This window comes from Amborella trichopoda, chromosome 4 (genome assembly GCF_054954075.1).
Source record: "Amborella trichopoda isolate Santa Cruz 75 chromosome 4, AtrichopodaSantaCruz75HAP2 v2.0, whole genome shotgun sequence".
NCBI classification, from domain to species: domain Eukaryota; kingdom Viridiplantae; phylum Streptophyta; class Magnoliopsida; order Amborellales; family Amborellaceae; genus Amborella; species Amborella trichopoda.
Genome location: NC_142339.1, coordinates 5,095,784 through 5,115,057, shown reverse-complemented (window position 1 = coordinate 5,115,057; position 19,274 = coordinate 5,095,784). Strand labels below are relative to the sequence as shown.

Sequence of the window (19,274 nt, the reverse complement as noted above, 5' to 3'; positions counted from 1 at the left end):
CAAATTAACAGCAAAAAGTGCTGACTTATTGTGATATTTTTTATACGAAAATAGTGTGATAGGGTTGTGGCCATATTAAAATAAATAAAGCCTTATCTCATAACTCATCGAAAATTACAAGCATTGGGAAACCTTTACATCGATCATCTTGGCTTGAACATTATGGCTGTGAAAAAAAAATTAGGATTTCAAATTCTTAAATATAATATATATTGTAATAAATTATCTAGACTGTCCATTTCACCCTAAAAAAAATGTTCTTAAATCCGTAAGATCTATACTACTTTTTTAGTTTCAAAATTTTATTGTCAGTGTTAAAAATTGATTTTAGAGCCTCATGGAGATTTCTATTGCCGAAAGTGCTTTTGGGAGTGAGGCTTTATTTTGTTTTCATAAAACATAGGCCTTATAGAAACTTCAATCTTTTTTTACATGTGTCATTTTGTCATGAAGTGGGCCCTTACGCGGTTGAAAGCCTTCATTACAATCTTTCCCATGGATCAAGTACAAAACCTTAGGCATGTTGGTTATAATAATCTCTTTTTGATGGTTGCTTGGTGTTATAATAATATTATCACAGTTATGGTTGGACTTGGTCATAGTAGCATGTGGAGATCATGAGCGATTGCTTTAAATATTTTAACTATATATCTCTTGCTAAATTTAGCATCAATTTTGGTTTCCCGGGTAAAAGCAACTTTTTTGGAGCATGTTGGGATCATGTGCTATTGCTTTAAATAATGGGCATGTATACTGTACTCCCTCGGAAGCAAAGTTTAAATTTACTCCCTCTATTTGGGAGGATTTTTTTAATTTGAAATTTTGGGAACCACTAAAAAATCGCTAAATGATTATTCTTAAAAGAAAATTTTGAAATTTGACTTTTTTAATTCTTAGATCTTACCTCTTTAAAAATTGGACAGTCTCTATTCAATCTTGAGATTTTTCTTTGGTCAAGTACGTAAATGGTACAATTAGAAAAATAAAGTTATTGACATTAATCTATGGGTTGAAGAAGTTATATCCCCAATATTTGGGTCCTAAAATTAATCCTAGGCAGGTTTTCACCTGGGAAAATAATTGACAGTAAAGGGAGTAAAATATTTTTTGGCTCAAACATTTTAACTGATCTTTCTAGGGACTATACTATATTTTGGCTCAAGCATTCTCTCTCTCTCTGTACCGTTACCAACGACCTCCTATTGTTTATATGTAAGAGGAGGATTCCTGTTGATTATTGCATCATTGAAGGCAAGCACTTTTAATCTATAATATAGTTAGATTTACTGTTAGGTAAAAGACTTGAAGAAACTTTTTGGTTAAAGTTTTTACTATACACTTTAAAATCACTATATATAAATATTTTAAAAGATTAAGTTTTGAGTTTTAGACATTTTGATTTCTTTTTTTCTTTTCTTTTTCTCGAGTAGTTCAGGAGCAAGAACCATCAAAAAAATCGAATGGTCTTTGTTAAATCTTAAAAAGCTAATGGCACACCTCCAAAGTTTGTCAAATATTCAATTTTGGTATAAAAAATTATTAAGATGGCACAAGAATCTATTTACATTTCTAATTATAAATTTTTAAACTCATATTTATGAAATTATATACAATGAGACCATTTATCTCGGAACAATGATCCAATGCAACGGATGTATTATAGTATGATGGCACGACACTTCTAAAAAACCATGTTTGTGGTAGTTGTATGACCTCAAATTTTACACACACACTCTCTTCATCTCAATAGTCAATCCAAAAAAAAAAGTTCAATTTGAACACTAGATATGGTCAAAATGAGCCCCCTCCCAAAACGAATATAGACCATTCATTTTGTAAATTTCAATATCTTAGCCTTTTAAATTCAAAATCGTTTTCCTTTTTTAACATTGCTCATCTAATAATAATAAAGCCATCTGAAAAAATTGGAAATGAAAAAGTCCTTCTAAGACCTAGATCTAAGCATCTCACCAAAATGAACGGCTTATGTTAATTGGGCTTAAAAAATACTTTCTAGGTTGTGTTTTCAATTTTTTCTTTTTTTGTGTTTTCAAAATTTTTTTTTTTTTGTGATTGTTCATTATAATGAAAAAAATGAATATTTCAAAATTTGGATCAAACAAATGGCTATAAAATGGTTTTTTAAGGTCGTTGCATCATACTACTATACAACGGTTGTATGAAATCATTGTACCCTTGAAGCAATTAGTTACAACCATCTGATGTGGAATCCAATCGTTTGGGTGTGTCACAAAGTTCGAGAAAATTTATTTTGAAGTTTGAGCAATGTAATAAATACAGCCATCCAATTTCACATTCAATGGTTAAGATTAATTGTGACCACCTTGTATCAAATGTAAATAGTCTCATTATATATTTTTCCATCTATAAATGCAAGGATATCTTAAAATAGACCGTTCAGATAATTTGTTGCAACATGTATTGTTTTTGTGACTTGAAATTTTTATTTTCTTAATATCCATACATATCTATGTCAAGATAATCAATTAGATGTTTTTCCAACATCAAAACAACATTTTTTTCAAAGGATTTTTTATACATGCGCCTTAATTTTACATTTTAAGATACCAACTTTATGTAAACTTTTTCTATCTTAAATGTCATTGTTTCCTGCTAACAAACGTGCCCTAAAATATATTAAGTTTTTTTTGTTGTTGGCGGAGGAGGTTACATCTCCAATGAATTTTACATAAGGATATAATATTTTTAAATTATTTTGAAAAAAATATCTTATTTGTACCGAAGTCCAAATCATAATCCACTTGTTTAAAGGCGGCTTAATGGAAAAAACAAATTTATGCATCACTACAAGTTGAGATATTCCCATACGTTACGGAGTTGAAATCATGAAATAGAATACGAGACTAAGCATGAAAGACAAAAAAAGGATAGGTGATAACTCATTTATTAATTGTATTTTTATAACTGATACGTAACACTCAAATAGTTGCTTAATAGCTTTTATTCCGATGAGCTAATTTAATTTTGCCCACGTCTTAATACTGACCAATATAAGCGGTCAAAACTTAAAAATCCACTTGAAAAAAGATTGTTATGGTGTCAAAAAAAAAAAAAAAAAACTCGACAATCGAGACGCGTGGATATAAAAAAAAGAAAAAGATTTCAAATTCTAAAAGTAGTACATTTTGTAACACGTTGTCAAGACCATCTATTTTCAAGATTTGAAGTGTTTATAGATCTCATTCTATACAAGATTTTTGTAGCTTTTAGTTGGGCAAAAATATATTTTTAGATCGTCATAAGGGTTTTTGTTATTAAAATTGCATCTTTTATTAAGATTTAGAAGTGTGCCTTACTTTGATTAAAGGTGGACATCTTATATTAACTTTTCAAAAATAAAATTGATACCTTATAGTCATACTAGTCAATTTGTATTTCATTTGCGTTGCGCATAACAATGTAAGTGGAGATAAAAAAATATCAAAAAATTATCATGATCATTATAGCCTTTAACAATGTAAGTGGAGATAAAAAACTACCAAAATATCATCATGATCATTATAGCCTTTAACAACGTAAGTGGAGATAAAAAAATATCATCATGATCATTATAGCCTTTAACAATGTAAGTGGAGATAAAAAAATATCAAAATATCATCATAATCAGTATAGCCTTTTTTTACAATTAAATGTGGTTGGCTACTCCTTTTGGGCCTACCCCTTGCCTTTTTAAATCTTTCTATTTGAACTAACTCGCATATCCTAACGGTTGTTGTACTTGGTCGGCGTCACACATGGTCAGCCCACTTAAACCTACTTTCTCTCTTCGTATAAGCCTATTAGTACCACACCTAAATTCTTCCGATGGAATTAAGCAAAAAAGTATCAAAACATACATTAGGCAAATAAAGATGCAAAAATTAATAAAATCACATAATATTGTAAAAAAAAAATACATTAGGCAAAAAATTTTGATATTATAAAACTACTCATACAATATTTATTATTTGAAATATCCATCACTATTTCTACCTCCTAGTAAATTAGGTACAAATATCATCGTTGATGTTATCTGCATGAACCCATGAAACAATAAAAACTGTCAGCATACAATGTAATTTTTTTTATAAATTTTAAACAAATAACAAAGATAGTTATAAATAAAAGCTTTCCCAAAATTTAATATGTTAAATAAAGCAACATATGAAGAGACGATGAAAGGGACATACCTGCAAGCAGATGAACTGGTAGATAGAGAAAAAAAATGCACCAGAAAATTTAGATATAAAAATATAAATTATATTTTTTGGAGCGGCAATAATTAATAGTAAAAATATAGATCAAAGATATCCAAAAGTATCAATATGTGCACTTATATACTCTAGCAATCAGGGTAATAATGAAGGCCAATGAAAAAGAGGTAAGTTTTCATTGAAAATAGGGCAAGGCTAATGAAAATAATATATCTCTGATCTCCGAGAAAATTATCTCAGACTTTCTCTTGATCGGTTGACAAAATTAGAATTCTTAAAAATAGAAACTTAGACAAAATTAGAATTCTTAAAAATAGAAACTTACCCTTGCATGCTTTTAGATTTTGATTTTAGCTTCCAATTATTCACCCCTTCTAATCTCTCTCTCCTTACCCCCTCTCTCCCTACATATTCCCCTCCCTCTCTCTCTATATACCCCCCCCCCCCCCCCCATTACGTCCTCACTGTCTCTCTCCATATCCCTTAAATTTATGAAATCATAAACATTGTAATTTCTAAAAGGGTGCAGTTTGTATAGGGCTCAGGCTCTAAACAATCAAAATAAAACACACCTTCAAATAGTATCGAGATGCGATTTTATTGCTGGAAATCTTTATGATAGCCTTAAAATATAATTTTTTTTTAATTATAAAATTTAAACCTTCAAATATAGTGTAGATCGAGCAGATCTATAAAAACTTGAATATCTTGAAAATTGACCATCCAAAACTGCGTTACAAGATACACTATTTCCAAAAGTTGAATTCCATTTTTTTCTCATGTCCATACATCTTAATGTCGAAATGATCAATTTGAAGATATTTGGGGTCTTCTAGTGAAATTTTTGAGGTAGGTTTGAATTTGATTGTTTATAGTCTCGCTCTATGTAAACTTCTTCCTTTCCAAAATCTTACTAAAGAAATACCACATGAATATTTTTTAGTTTTTTAGGATCTAAAGATGGATCCGCACCTCTCTCTCTGCATCGACCACCTCCTCGTGCCCTCTCTTCCTAAAATAGGGGCATACAACTTTGTCTTAAAAGACTATCCTACCATCTCACTAGCATTAGGGCAGCGGACATAAAGTAGCAGTTATACAACAACCGCTTCATTCTACAAATACCAATATATTTAAGGGAAAATTTTTCCTTACCCCCAGACTTTGAAATCTATTTCTCAGGAGACCCAATGTGTCAAAATCTTGGGTGCTTGTCGTCTTCGCATTTCTCAGTACTTCTTAAGGGTAGTCCTTCTGGTTTCTTCCGCACTACTAGGGGGCTCCGTCAAGGTGATCCCCTATCCCCTTTTTTGTTCACCATTTACGCTGAGTGCTTCAATACGTTTTTTGCAATGTGGTGGCTAAGGGATACTTTCGAGGCTTTCAACTGCCCAATGATGGCCGTGTGTGTTGTACCTTCAGTATGCTGACGACACCTTGCTCTTTTGTGAGGCTAAGACTGAGCAGGTGGTTAGGATTGCTACCATTTTGAACATTTGCGAAGGGGCATTAGGACTTAAGGTCAATTTCGCGAAGTTGGTTGTAGTTGGTATTAACTGTGATGACTCCTTATTGGCCCAATTAGCAACTACCCTGGGGTGCAAAGTAGAGAACTTCCTTATCTTGTACTTGGGGCTGCCTATTTCAGATGGGAGGTTACCTATGGCTATATGGGATAAAGTAATCCAACAAATCCAAGTTAAACTTGATTTATGGAAGTATAAATGACTCTTTTTTGGAGGTAGGATTACTTTGATTAAAGTTTGTCTCTCGAATTTACCGATCTATCAAATGTCCTTGCTGCAGATTCCTCATAGGGTAGTCAAGAAGATCGAAAGATGAAAATTTTTTTGTGGGGCTCCTTCGACAACTCTAAAAAGTTTCACCTCTTGCGCTGGGATAGGGTGTGTACCCCTAGGATGGAAGGTGGACTAGGCTTAAGGCGAGTTACTTTAGTTAACCAATCACTTATGTCTAAGTGGTGGTGGAGAAGCTTGGTCTTTAAAGACTAGTTGTGGTACAAAGTTGTTGCTGTAAAATATGCAGTTGATCGATTTCAGATGTGGGTAGGAGGTAGAAGAGGTTCACAGGCGATGTCTTCTCTCTGGAAGCACATTCATTCATGTAGGGTGTTGATTCACAAGGATGTCCAGTGGTGCTTGGGTGATGGTTGTAGCATTTCTTTCTGGCATCACAAGTGGGTTGGAGATGTGCCTTTGAAGTTTCTCTTTCTTGTTTTTTTTCGACATATGGTTAACCCCAATGCTACTGCCGCTAATGTGTTTGTACGCAAGTGTTGCGAGGTGAGTTGGGACATTTCTCTCCCCTATAGTAGGATTCCCGATGTTGTTTTCAAGAATTCATTGGGTTGCTTTTCCTTCTCCATGAGGTGTATGTTCCACATACTGCCTCTGACACAGTCATTTGGGAGATTCAGCCCGATGGACAGTACTCAGTTAAGTCCATGTATAACCTCTTGTTCCATGACCGCTGGATATGGTCGATGCCTCAGATTGCCCCAATCAGGAAATGGCCTTTACCTTTAAAGATAAGAGCTGTCCTTTGGCTGGCAGTGCAAAATATGATTCTCACTGTTGACAACCTTATCAAGAGAGGTAAGGTGTTTCCTAATGTGTGCTTTTATGTAAATTGGATGCTGAAACATGACAAAAATCTTTTTTCATTGCCCTTTCACTTTTCGAATCTAGTGCTGGTTTTTTGATGAACTTGGTCTTGCCTTGGTGATGCCCGTTCTTGGGATTATCTTGAATTTGTCGGTTCCCCTGCCCAAGGCTGGCTTGATCTTATGGCAGATGGCGAGAGGTCTAATTCTCTGGGAGGTTTGGAAGGAAAGGAACCGTAGGGCTTTCGATAGTGCCAGCTTACCTTTTGCGAAGGTGTTGGACAATATTCTTCGTGGGATGTGGCTCTTCTGCTCTGTGTCAAAGGATCGATCTGATATGTTCGAAGTTGATTTTAATCCTCTTTCGTCTAAATGTCTTCAAAAGTAGGCCGAAGGGTAGATGGGTGCCCCCCTTGGAGGAAACTTTTAAACTCAATTTTGACGGAAGCTTTTTTGGAAATCCTGGTCCGACTGGCATTGGAGGTGCTTTAAGAGACTGGAATGGTATGGTGGTGTTTTCTTATGCTGGACCCCTTAGGGACAGAATGTCCACCTATGAGGAGATACAGAGCCTTCTTCATGGCTTAAAGATCTTCACTGAAAGGCAACTTGGCCGGTTTTGTATTGTGGAGGGGGATTCACTTAACGTTATTAATTGGTGTAATGGAACTCTTAGGCACCCCTGGGAGCTTAAGTCCACCTTGCTGCAGATCTGGGATTTATCTAGGACTCTGGATACTTCGTTTGTGCATGTTTTTTGTGAGGCTAATGTGCTAGCCAATTATCTTGCAAAAGGTGGTTCGACCCTTACATCTTTTTGAACTTCGGATAATGTAATCTCTTTCTAACTTCTGATTAATACAGCCTCAACCTTTATTGTAAAGACTTTTGAATATGAATGAAGTTAGTGGTTTTAATTTATTCAATATTTAGTTTTTGTTGGATGAGATTTTATTGATTTTTTGTGGTTTGCTTTGATTCCGCACTCTTATCACGTGTTGATGTCACTCCCAATTGAGTGATGTATACGACCTTTGATCGCAATCTCGCACTCTGATGCCATCCGGTTTGGGAACGTAGCGGTCAGGGGGGGGGTCGTGACAACTGACTTTGTTGTGCAACCGGTATGGACCGAAGAGCTTGTGAGGATCGGCTAGGTAAAGATTGTGCCACCGGACTTGGTGCCAACTGACCAGGTCGAGCAATAATTCGTTACATTTGATTCAGAACAAAGATTTCAAATAGAGAGAGAAAGAGAGTAAACAACTATCGCGTGGAGAGAGAGAGGGAGAAAGCTGATTGTAAAACCCCGAGCTTGAAGACATGGGGACTCATCTTCTCCTTCTTCGACACTGACCCAAAAACACCGATGAATTTGAAGCCGGCGGTACCACCACATTATCTGGCAGACCCATCAGAGCGTCACAATCATTGATTTTCAAGCAAGCGTCCTCAATCCAAGGCCTAGAACTCACTGTCATTCTGCATCTCATAAAATCCCTCTTCCCCCAAATTCTCTCACCCAAAAACGCCATCTTCTTCTAAACGAAAACCAGAGAAGAAAAGCTCACAGTCCTATTAAGATGTCTCAAAACTGGAGAAATCATGGCCTTTTATTAGCGCTCCCCTGAAGGGATTTACCCTAAATTTGGTCATATTTTGATTTTGAAATCGATATTAGAGAAACAATAATTTATGAATTTTTTAGTGAATAATGTGCCAGGATTTTGACCGAGATTCCCTGTGTTTTGGTTTCCCAGCGTCGGTTTTCTGTTGTCTTGGTTTTCCGGTTTTCTGTTGTCTCGATTTTCAAATCGATTATGCTTGGTTAAGCAAGTGACCGAAGGTTGAATCTGGGATGACATCTTTGCTCTGCAACTTGTGGTGTTGCATTTTCTCTTGAATTGAGATTCAGGCATGAAGCAATATTTTTCTCATAATTAGTGGAACACTGGTTGAATCTCTGTTCTCATACTCAGCTGTGAAACCTCTATCCTTCCATTTGATTTTGTAGCTAAGAGCTCCATCACGTCAGTTCAAGGGAATGACCATTTGCTGGTCTTTGATCGGATCATATCTCTGCAAATTCTTCGTTTGATTTTGTATTTGAAACCTCAACCATGGCGGCTGTGACTGAAGCTCCGTTTCCAAACGAGATATTGGAGGAAGAGAATTCCCCCGGACCAGAAGTTGCAGTGCTTTTTGTCGGTTTATCTCTGGTTCTTGGCATAGCTTCGAGGCACTTGCTAAGAGGAACTAGGGTCCCTTACACAGTTGCGTTGCTTGTGCTTGGCATTGGCCTTGGATCTCTCGGTCAGTCTCCTCCTATGACTGCTCCCTGATCTGTTGTTGTTTTCTGTTTAATGGTTGAATAATCCTTTGTTCTTGTTCTCTGATGTGGTGTTTTGACGTTAATGGATGAACTCTTATTTATGGTGAATGGATGAACTCTTATTTATGGTGCCATATTTTTGCTTGTGTGAGCTTCAATTTCGCACCGCATTTAATTTTAATTATTATATTTATATACCATGAAACTGGGAAACTAGAGGAAATGGAACATTCCGATCAAATTTCTCATAATGCCATCATCCGTGAAGTTGTTTGCGCTTGCCTCTGGTTTTTCCTCTACGATATTTTTTACTGGTGAAGTCATTGTGCTACTCCTTTTCTTTTTGTTTGGGGGGGATTCGAGTGAAATGATTTCCATATCCTTCCAATTTATTTCGTAGAAGATATCTATATTTCTACATGCTTCTTTGTATCATAATCTTAATGGGGATTCATAAATTTAGTTATTGGGGGGTGATCGCTCTTAGCTATTGATATTGGAGTTAAACTCTAAGTTTGAACTTGGAAAAGGAAAGGAAATAATGGTCCCTGTAGGTGGTGGACCCCATAGATTTTGTCAGTGCTCCATGACTCGCTTGGAGTCGATTTGGGCTCGCCATATGGGTGAGACCTGAGTAGGGGCAAGTTCCACAGCAACTTGTCCCACCCATATTAAGGAAGAAAAAAAATACAAAAATGGAAAAAATGTAAAAAATTGGAAAAGACCACCATATTACTAATAATTAGTTTTTTGGATGATTTTGATAGTTTTAAGGCGATTTGGGAACTTTCATAATTTTTTCCCCTTTTTCAATTTTTGTTGGAAATATTCAATATCTAAATCAAAAATTTCAATAATCCATCTTTTTAGAGATTTTTCATCTAATGATTTCTATTACCTCATGCTATCTCATATTCTTAACTTTTTTTATTTTTTTATTTTTTAAATTGTTTTTTGGCCCTTTTTTGGGTTATGCAGGACTTGGCCGAGTCCACTCGGCTTGGCCAAGAAACGAGTCAAGCTTCTGAACACTCATTTTGGTATGGGTGATTTAGTAATTAAGTGAAAAGTAATTTTCATTAAGGGTGATGAATGCTGCAAATGATATCAGTTGTTCATATTTAGGAGGCTTCATTTATTTAGCGCTCATAAAATCTTAATGGTTGCTTGGTTTCCTTGAAAGTTCCCACTAGCAACATTAGCTAAGCCCATTTGCCTAGCGGTTTGGATACCTTATATTGCAGACCTTGAATTACTGCTTTGTTCCCACACTTTCATCATTGTATTTTGATCCTATTGAATTTATGTTTTGTTTTTGCTACCCACATGTAAAAGGCTTGTTAGAACCTTACTTGTGTAGTTTGATTTGCAGAATATGGTACCAAACATGGACTGGGGACATTGGGCGCTAGCATTCGTGTTTGTAAGTTAATAATTATATATGTTTTATAGAGGTTTTGTGTCAAGTGAAAATGTTCTTACTTCCGCAGTGGTTATCATTAACAATTCTAGTACATCATCATTTGATCTAGTCAAGAGAAATAAAACCTATATTTTCTTTAAAGTAAGATAAAACCTAAGCTCTATGTGATGTAATTGACATGCAGGGTCTGATATTAATCCCAAACTCCTATTATCCGTTTTTCTTCCTGCTCTACTATTTGAGAGTTCATTTGCCATGGAAGTACACCAAATCAAGGTGAGTTTCCTACTTCTAATTTTTTTTGGTACTAAAATCGGTGTACTTTGTGAGGAATTTTTTTTAGGTAATAATTTCTATACCAGGATTTTTTTTCTATACTAGGATTTCTTTTTTTCTTTTGAAAGTTGATTTCTATAATATCAATGTTGTTGGAGAAATTCCCAAAAAGAAAAATAGATATTGAAAATTTCCCTAGAAATTGGTTCTTTAACAAATTCTCTGGACTGATATTTTTCCTTATGCCTTCAACTAAGTAGAGAACATGTATTCTGACCTTCATTACTTTTGATGCAATATGTGGTAATTCTAATTGTTTGCCTTTGCACACCCATCAGTACTGATTTACATGAATTTGGAGCTAGATTCTGACTTTAAGGCATTTTGATTAGTACACTTATCCTAGAAAGGGAACACGTGTCCAATGTCCAACCTACGGTGCTTCTCAAGAACTATCCTTTGGCCTGAAACCTACTATCCTTTAGTTAGATACCAAAATAGGGTTATTATTAGGTTTGACGTAATGAAAACTTTTTCTAGTGCCAAACTCTTGCTATGTTTGGTTTTAATCATCATTCATCATTACACATCCCCCAGCCTCTTTCTATGTGTGGCTTTAGTCATGGTTCAATACTCTATTTTGTCTCTGAATTGGAAATAAATTTGCTTTAATGACAGTATATTGTGGAAAAACTGATTTGATCTTTTGGTGCCCATAGCGATGTTTGGCACAGATGGTGCTTCTTGCTGTTCCTGGGGTTCTAATTTCGACCTTTTGTTTGGGAATTGCTTGTAAAGTAAGTGACCTGTTATCCGCTGATGTGTCTAATATTTGAAGCTATTACTGTATTGATAAAACTTGTCTTATAATTTCTTGCAGTTGTGGTTTCCATTTGGCTGGAATTGGAAAACATCTTTGCTGCTAGGAGGGCTTCTTAGTGCCACAGATCCTGTTGCCGTTGTAGCTCTGTTAAAAGAACTTGGTGCAAGCAAAAAATTGAATACTATAATTGAGGGAGAGTCGTTGATGAATGATGGGTATTACTGATCTTCTTTATTTTCAAAAAGGTTTTAAAATATTTTTTATAATCTTGTTAAGTTTCTTATATTGTGGATATATTGTGGAAATTTTAAGCAATCATACATTCATATAGAAGTTATCTTGAAAATAATGTTTTCCACCAAAATACTATGGTTTATGGCTTTAAGCATATGATATAGTGGGACACAGGCATAAATAAACATTTATGATGGCTATCGTGCTTTGATTATATCTGAAATTTAAAAAGGAAATCCCTACCGTTTTCAGGACAGCTATCGTGGTATACCAGCTTTTCTTTGAGATGGTTGTTGGTCAGAGCTTCGACACTGCAGCAGTGGTCAAATTTCTAACTAGAGTATCACTTGGAGCGTATGTACCTACTACTGTTTTTGGAGAAGATGTAGGTTTTTGAAATGTGGAATTGCTTATGAGATTATTTCTTGGGTTCAGTGTAGCTGTTGGTCTTGCTTTCGGCATTGTATCTGTTGTGTGGCTCAGATTTATTTTCAACGACACTGTCATAGAAATCACTTTGACACTTGCAGTGAGCTACATCGCATACTTCATTGTAAGATCATTATCTCTATTTTGTCTTTTTTGAAATTTGGACTCTAAAGATAGGGCTTTGCTGAATATTCTAGACTTTTCTGTTTATATTCTTGTGCCCATCCATCTGAATCTGTCCCAAAATTTTTTTTTTATTCAGAAAATACGACTATTTGACAAAAATTGATGGATGGTCTGAATGACCACAAGTAGAATATGTAATGATAGGGTAATTTAGATCTTGAGAGGGAGATTACTCTGGGAGCAGGAGTGAGAGCTTGAGCTGGAGGTGGAAGGCTGAAATCATGAATTCCTGTCCACTAGTAGTCACCATCCTTGAGAATAGGATCATTACCATGAAGGAGACAATGGCTGTTGTATCAGTGATAATGACTTTGAGACCTGAAATAGCATCTTGTTCAAGGCTGTTGTACTTAGAAACCATTTAGAATTATCAAAGCAGCCTTGACATACAATCTCTCTTTTATTTTTTTTATACATTAAAATTTTCATGCAGGACATATATTGGCAGCTTATACAATTTATGCAGCAAATCAATTCTAAACCTGTAAACTTCTTCTAAAGAGGCCAATATGCTATTTGGGATAAACTTTGATTATCATTGAGACTGTGTAGTTCGGTAAATTGAGAGTGCATAGAAACCAATTCTCTTGACTTGGACTACAATGTAGACAAAATACAAAACCAATACACCTTGAAATTTTACAATACACTTGAAAATACAACTTGCAATATCAAATTTCAGCAAGGTCACCGTAACTACAGTGAGCTATTGACTTCCAAATATACTCAAATGAGAAGATACAACTCAATTAGGGTCCCTTGCACATGTAAAAAACAAGCCATAAAAGGAGATTATCTAACTACACATGTATAGTGTGCATTTGAAAATTCAGCACCACTCAAATTTACAAGGCAAAATTATATATCAATAGACTTATAAAAACTCATCACAACATGATCTCCGTTATATTGACTACATATGCTCAAGTATGCAATGTATCATGACCATGGGAAGCCAATCGGAGCTCTTGGGTGCCCAGTTTACGTCATTGGGTCTTAGCTATGTGCCATTGGGTGACATGTGACGGCATACCTCAAAACCGGGCTAATTCATCATCTAATAAGTGGGAAGCCAAGTATCTATTGATACGCACTTAAAACATGAATGATTTGCAGATATCTAAAGATCAAATCAAGTGGGAAAATCATGGGAGAAAACTGGACTCTTAATTCCCAAAACTGGTTCAATTGACTTCACAATTTGGTTCTCAGAATTTCAGCATAGTCTCGTCTTATAAAATTAACAATTCAAGAGATTATGAAGAAGATCTAAGTGATTTATATGGTCATGAAAAACTTAAAGAAATATCAGCTAAAATTACTCCAAAAATCAAAGAAGAAAGTTCTTGGAAAACTATGTCAAAATATGCATGAATGAAACCTTTAACTATATGGATGAAGAGAGATCAATGATCATTCAAAGGATAAAAAATCTAATCATTAAAGGATGAAGAAATATTGTTGTAATTGATAATTTACAGCAAAGAGAAACTAAAGGAATCAATGAAAATAGAAATGATCTTACTCTATTATTGAAGGCTTGAAGGCTAGATCATCCATGGCTTGAGTTTGAGCTTTGAATCATTCAATGGAGTTCTTCTATCACCTTAACATGAAGGAGAATTTTAGAGAGAGAAAAAAAGAAGAATACTTGCTTTCGGCGTGCCACTCAATGGATGAAGAGGGAGAGAGATGTATGCCACTTTTGGAGGATAAAATGTGAAGTGAACTCATGTGGGAAATGAAGGCTCAAGGGGGTATTTATAAGATTATAACTTTCAAGTATGGAGATGCTTCTAGATGGATGAATCTTGACCGTCCATGTCATCTACCAATGGCTACAAAGAGAGGCTTGATCCTGACTCACCATCCACCATCATGCCATCAAGATGTGTGGTATGCATTTAAATACCTTTATACTCCCTTAATTCACTCTAATTTCTCTTGTTATTAAAATACCCATGCCTTTTAGATTTAAGAAAACTAAAACCAAGATGGAGGTTATACTTTATGGTAATTTTGTCAAATATTCCAGCAAAAAACAAATCTCAAAAGTTCCCTCTATTTTGTAAGAGCATGTGGGGCCAATGAAATCATGCCCATAAACTAGGTGATTGATTGCATATTTACCACATAACCTTAGAGTTAGGTTTGTAATTACAAACCCTATATCGCTTCTAGAATCCTCCACACATGTGCAAAAACCCGTTGCTTTAAGTATTAAACATGTGGCAAAATAATTTTTTCAAAAACTCAATATGTCATAAAAAGCTATAACTCAATGTCCTTAAGTTAAAACAACAAACTGCATAAAGACATGGAGGGTCCCCTGTGGGGTTGACGTTACCCCCACATCATCTCCACGTGGGGTGACGTGGGACTCCCAAGCAACACGTGGACACCCATTGGCCATTTAGGTAGCCCATGTGGGTTCCGAGTAACTGTCTTTGTTTGTCATTTGTTTCAACTAATTTTGAAAAATGGATTTTCTTGCCCAAAAAATCCAGACAAATTTCCATGAATCCATAAAAATCATTTTCATCAAAATAAATCATTTTGGCATTGATTAAAAATATTTACAAGAGATAGGATCCTTGGAGTTGAATTACAAAATGGAGCACTCCACTCGGTTAGAGCCAGAATCCAAAGCCACCTTCTCGGTATGACCCAATAGACTCATGACCCACAATGTATAATCAAGGGTGTATAATCAAGGGCTCATGTTCTCAGCCAATCAAAATCAAATCGATGTACGATTCTGAATCCCCAAGCATAAGTGGATTTCAGGTGCACCCCCTAGAGGACATTCACACGTTTGGTGCAGGGGTTTCCTCTCTTAGCACATGTGCATACGTTTAACCAGTTTCTATAAGAGTGTCTTTCCATGCATTGCAACTGTATATGCACATACTACGAGAAGGTTCTAAGAGTCAGGGATTTAGGCCAATGTCCTCTATTGGTCCTAACCTCCCCGTACAAGGCTTTTTGTCATCAAGCTCATACATAAATCGTAATACCTTGGCCCATCACTTAGACATGACACACAAACATGACAACCGACCCTGACTAAGAGGTGACTCTCAACCCTCTCGGTACCTCCCATGCATATAAATCCTACTCATGAGTTAATTGGGGTTCCATGGCTCTTGGTCCATGTGCTCCCAGAGTCATGTCACTGTTTTACTCTCACTGAAGTTAAGAGCCATAGAAAATGTCGGAATTTAAGGCCTTGAATGGACATAATTCCAACAAATTGTATGGTAAAATATTACTTGTATCTGTTTCTCCAAGGACTTTAATGGGGTTGCCAAAAGGATTTTGTCTTGATTGCTAGCGTGATGCTGATGGAAAATTTTAGGTCAATATTTTGTCTTCGGACTTCATAATGAGTTAAATGCAAGTAGTGCAGGTGTGCCTTGAAATGCCTTCAGCATTCAGGTCGGGGTTGGATGTTCAACATTGGATTATTTTTTTCCTTTGCTGTCTATGCTACCTATTTCTAGTATGCAAATCTTTTTTGAGTAATCCATATTTTTTGTGATTTTTTTAATTAATTTCAATATGGTCCAATATATCAGTCTATGAGTTATAATCTGTTTATGGTCATCATTTTTGTATGCAATAGAACGAGTTTATCCTTAGGATTAGCTTAAGACCTCCGCTTTTTGGATTTATGTTGAATGTATTAGATGCCGACCCCAATTAGGTGGGAAAAAACTTTAACGATGATGTTGAACGTATTAGATCTTTCATTAGAAAGTAGTTATGAATGAAAATTTTGGTGGGGTGAACTCTGGATATTGAAAGTCTATCAATTTGCTGGGATTATTTTCCCAATAGCCCTAGTTATGTCTTAGTTTCTTGTATTTTATTCCATTGCCAATTCTGTTTGCATCATTTGGTATCAGAGCAGGCTTTGATCATCAAGAAATCAGGATGATTCAAGTCGTGAAGCATTCTCAAGACGACATGGATGTGGTAGGATGGTCATTCTCATCTTCGAGAGCCATTTTGGAAACTATTGTCGATTGGTACAAACCACCCATTTTCGATGAAGAAGATGCAATCAAGGTAACAGTTGAGGAGAAACCTATTTCCAATGGGCCAAAAAGTTTATGTTATGAAGAGTTTGAATTCTCACCATATGTATATGAAGATGTTTCTAAAGGGAGAAGACCTTTTCTTGAGAGGACTTTTCAACCAATTACAACTTTAATTTTTTGAAGGTGGTTGATGTAGGAGAGAATGGGAAAAAGAAAATAAATAAGCCAAAAAAATAACAAAAATTGAAAGATGAGAGACTGTATCCTCTCTCGGGGTTTGTAGGGGGGTCCACCCCAAAACGATCTCCTCATAAGACCCAAAATAAGTTCTTTTTTCTATTCCTCGTCATATCTGGTCCAATAGTTACACACTTATAAAAAAAATAATCCTAAAAACTAACTTGTTCCCCATGAAACCCTAATTAAATCCCAACCCTTCATATTTTTTAAAAAATAAAGTTCCATTTTTACCTTTCAATTCTCTACAACTAAAAAAGACATAAATACCCTTAAAGAAAACTAGAAACCCAAAATATCCCCAAGCCTAAAATCCAGAAAATTATATTAAAATAAAAATTTACATCATTCTCCTAGGGTTGGAAGAAGCTCGACCTCGAGTTTATGGTCACTGTCTTCTTCACTATGTTCCAACCTGATATTTCCACCCTTCTCTTATCAAACTTTTGATTGTTGGACTTAATCCAACAAATTAGAGACCAATACGTTTTGTCAAGTCTTTTTTGAGTCTCTCAATTATTTGATCCACACGCTCTACATCTGGATCAATAGATGGTTGTGATGGGATCATGGTGTATAGATCTCAAGGCTCTGATACCAATTGATGCAGGAGAGAATGGGGAAAGGAAAATAAAAATAACCAAAAAATTTAAAATAAAAATTAAAAGATGAGAGATTATACCTTGTCTCAGAGTCTACAAGGGAGTCCACCACAAAAAGATCACTTCATAGGACCCGAATAAATTCTTCTTCTCATTTCAGATCCAATAGTTACATATTTGTAAAAAAAAACAACCTTAACACTTAACTTGTTTCCCAGGAAACCCTAATTAAATCCCTACCCTTCATCTTAAAAAAAAAAATTCCAATTCCAATTTTTACCCAACAATTCTCTACAACTAAAAAATGCACATACTCCTAAAAAGAAAACTAGGAACTCATAATTAACCATTATCATAATAACGAAGATTCAGGATTTATGAAAAGTTGCCACAAAATTTTACCTGGCTGTCTACCTAATACAGCTCTCCTCCTTTACTTAGGCATGGGAAGGGGGCCTGCCAAGGCGGAGTTAGGAAGCCAAAATAACCCCAAACCTAAAATCTAGAGAATAGTAAAATAAAAAAAATTTAAAAACTCATTACATCAGTGATAGTTCAAAATATGACGGTGAATGAATTCTTGAAGTGTGGAGACTTATGAGAGGTCCATGACGAGTCGAACAATTTCGACATCAACTACCATACCTAAAATCAAAGGTTCATATGAAGTAAAATGAGCTTGGTTAAGATTTACTGAACACAAGGTTGAGTTCTTTCCGAGGAGGAGTGAATGATGCAGTGTTGGACTAACACTACTAGTCAGTGCAAAAATGGACGCCTGATGAGCTTGGTTGTTGACTTGGAAATGGGTGTTGCATGATACATGTGCATGAGACTTTATTTTGATTCCGAAAAGTGTATGCCGGAAATAGGATTCTTACATAAAAGTTGAATATTTTGAATTGGAATATATGTTGCATTGGTTATGGTTAATTTTGCAATGGTGGGTTTGGCTTTTCCAACCGGTGTCGAGTTCCCTCGAACCTGGGGGAATAATGTTTTGTTGGGAGGGATTATTTCATATTCAAGGGACTTTTTTGTCTTTTCATATTTGCTGGAATTATGGGGGCAGTTTAGGCATTTCAATTTATTTTGGGGTTAGATTAGTTATGTTTCTCATTTTCAGTTGAGGTCATTAATCTTATAGTGTGGGGAATTGGTACATTGGTTAGCTTGGTCAACATGTCTCATTGAATTTTGACTGTCTTTGGATTTATACTGCAAGGTGGTTGTTTTAGTGAATGTAAATGTTGTAAAATGAAGCTGGCAGTAATTTCTATAAATTATGAATGAAAATTCTAGAGGGGCGAATTCTAGAGATTGAAAATATATTGATTTTCTGGGATTATTTTTTCTGCCGCCCCAGTTACATCATAGTTTCTCGTATTTTCTTCCATTGCCAATTCTGTTTGCTACATGCATGCACATTCTACTGGACTTGCTACCGCATGAAAGATATATAAAATTGTATTACTATACAAAAGTGAATTGAACTATTGTGTCACCACTAATTTCTTGTTTCTGTGTGAACAATATTAAAACTCATATATTGTTCATTATGTGCTAGGCTGATGATGAAGTTGAAGTGTCCGGAGTTTTGACAGTAATGACTGTTGGAATGTAAGTGAAATGTACTGCAATTTGGATATTTTCTTATAATTTTTATTCTAAGTTCTTCCCTTGACATGTCACTATGTTGACAGGTTCTATGCTGCAGTGGCTCGAACAGCTTTCAAGGGTGAAAGCCAACAAAGCTTGCATCATTTCTGGTATATTTGTAATTCATGTACTTCTTCTTTGTGTCAAGTACTCCAGTATTCCTTTTATGATT

General features: G+C 35.4%; 1 protein-coding gene across 13 annotated transcripts in view; it reads left to right on the top strand.

The window, feature by feature from the left end:
• Positions 1 to 7,973: 7,973 nt before the first annotated feature.
• SOS1 (sodium proton exchanger, putative (NHX7) (SOS1)) overlaps positions 7,974 to 19,274 on the top strand; it is a 36,705-nt gene continuing 25,404 nt past the window's right edge. For 2 of the 13 annotated variants that reach the window (XR_016053892.1, XM_088864503.1), the window contains exons 1-9: positions 7,974 to 9,171; positions 10,563 to 10,613; positions 10,798 to 10,889; positions 11,609 to 11,686; positions 11,770 to 11,927; positions 12,199 to 12,300; positions 12,382 to 12,499; positions 19,011 to 19,063; positions 19,147 to 19,212. Coding sequence is in view for 6 of the 13 variants with exons in the window: in XM_088864503.1 (XP_088720629.1) it covers positions 8,979 to 9,171; positions 10,563 to 10,613; positions 10,798 to 10,889; positions 11,609 to 11,686; positions 11,770 to 11,927; positions 12,199 to 12,300; positions 12,382 to 12,499; positions 19,011 to 19,063; positions 19,147 to 19,212 (911 nt within the window). In the remaining 7 variants the exon portion in view is untranslated. Of the gene's footprint in view, positions 9,172 to 10,562; positions 10,614 to 10,797; positions 10,890 to 11,608; positions 11,687 to 11,769; positions 11,928 to 12,198; positions 12,332 to 12,381; positions 12,500 to 16,469; positions 16,633 to 18,972; positions 19,064 to 19,146; positions 19,213 to 19,274 lie in introns of those variants that run through there. The other 11 variants (XM_088864508.1, XM_020670385.2, XM_088864509.1 and 8 more) reach the window with 9 other exon arrangements.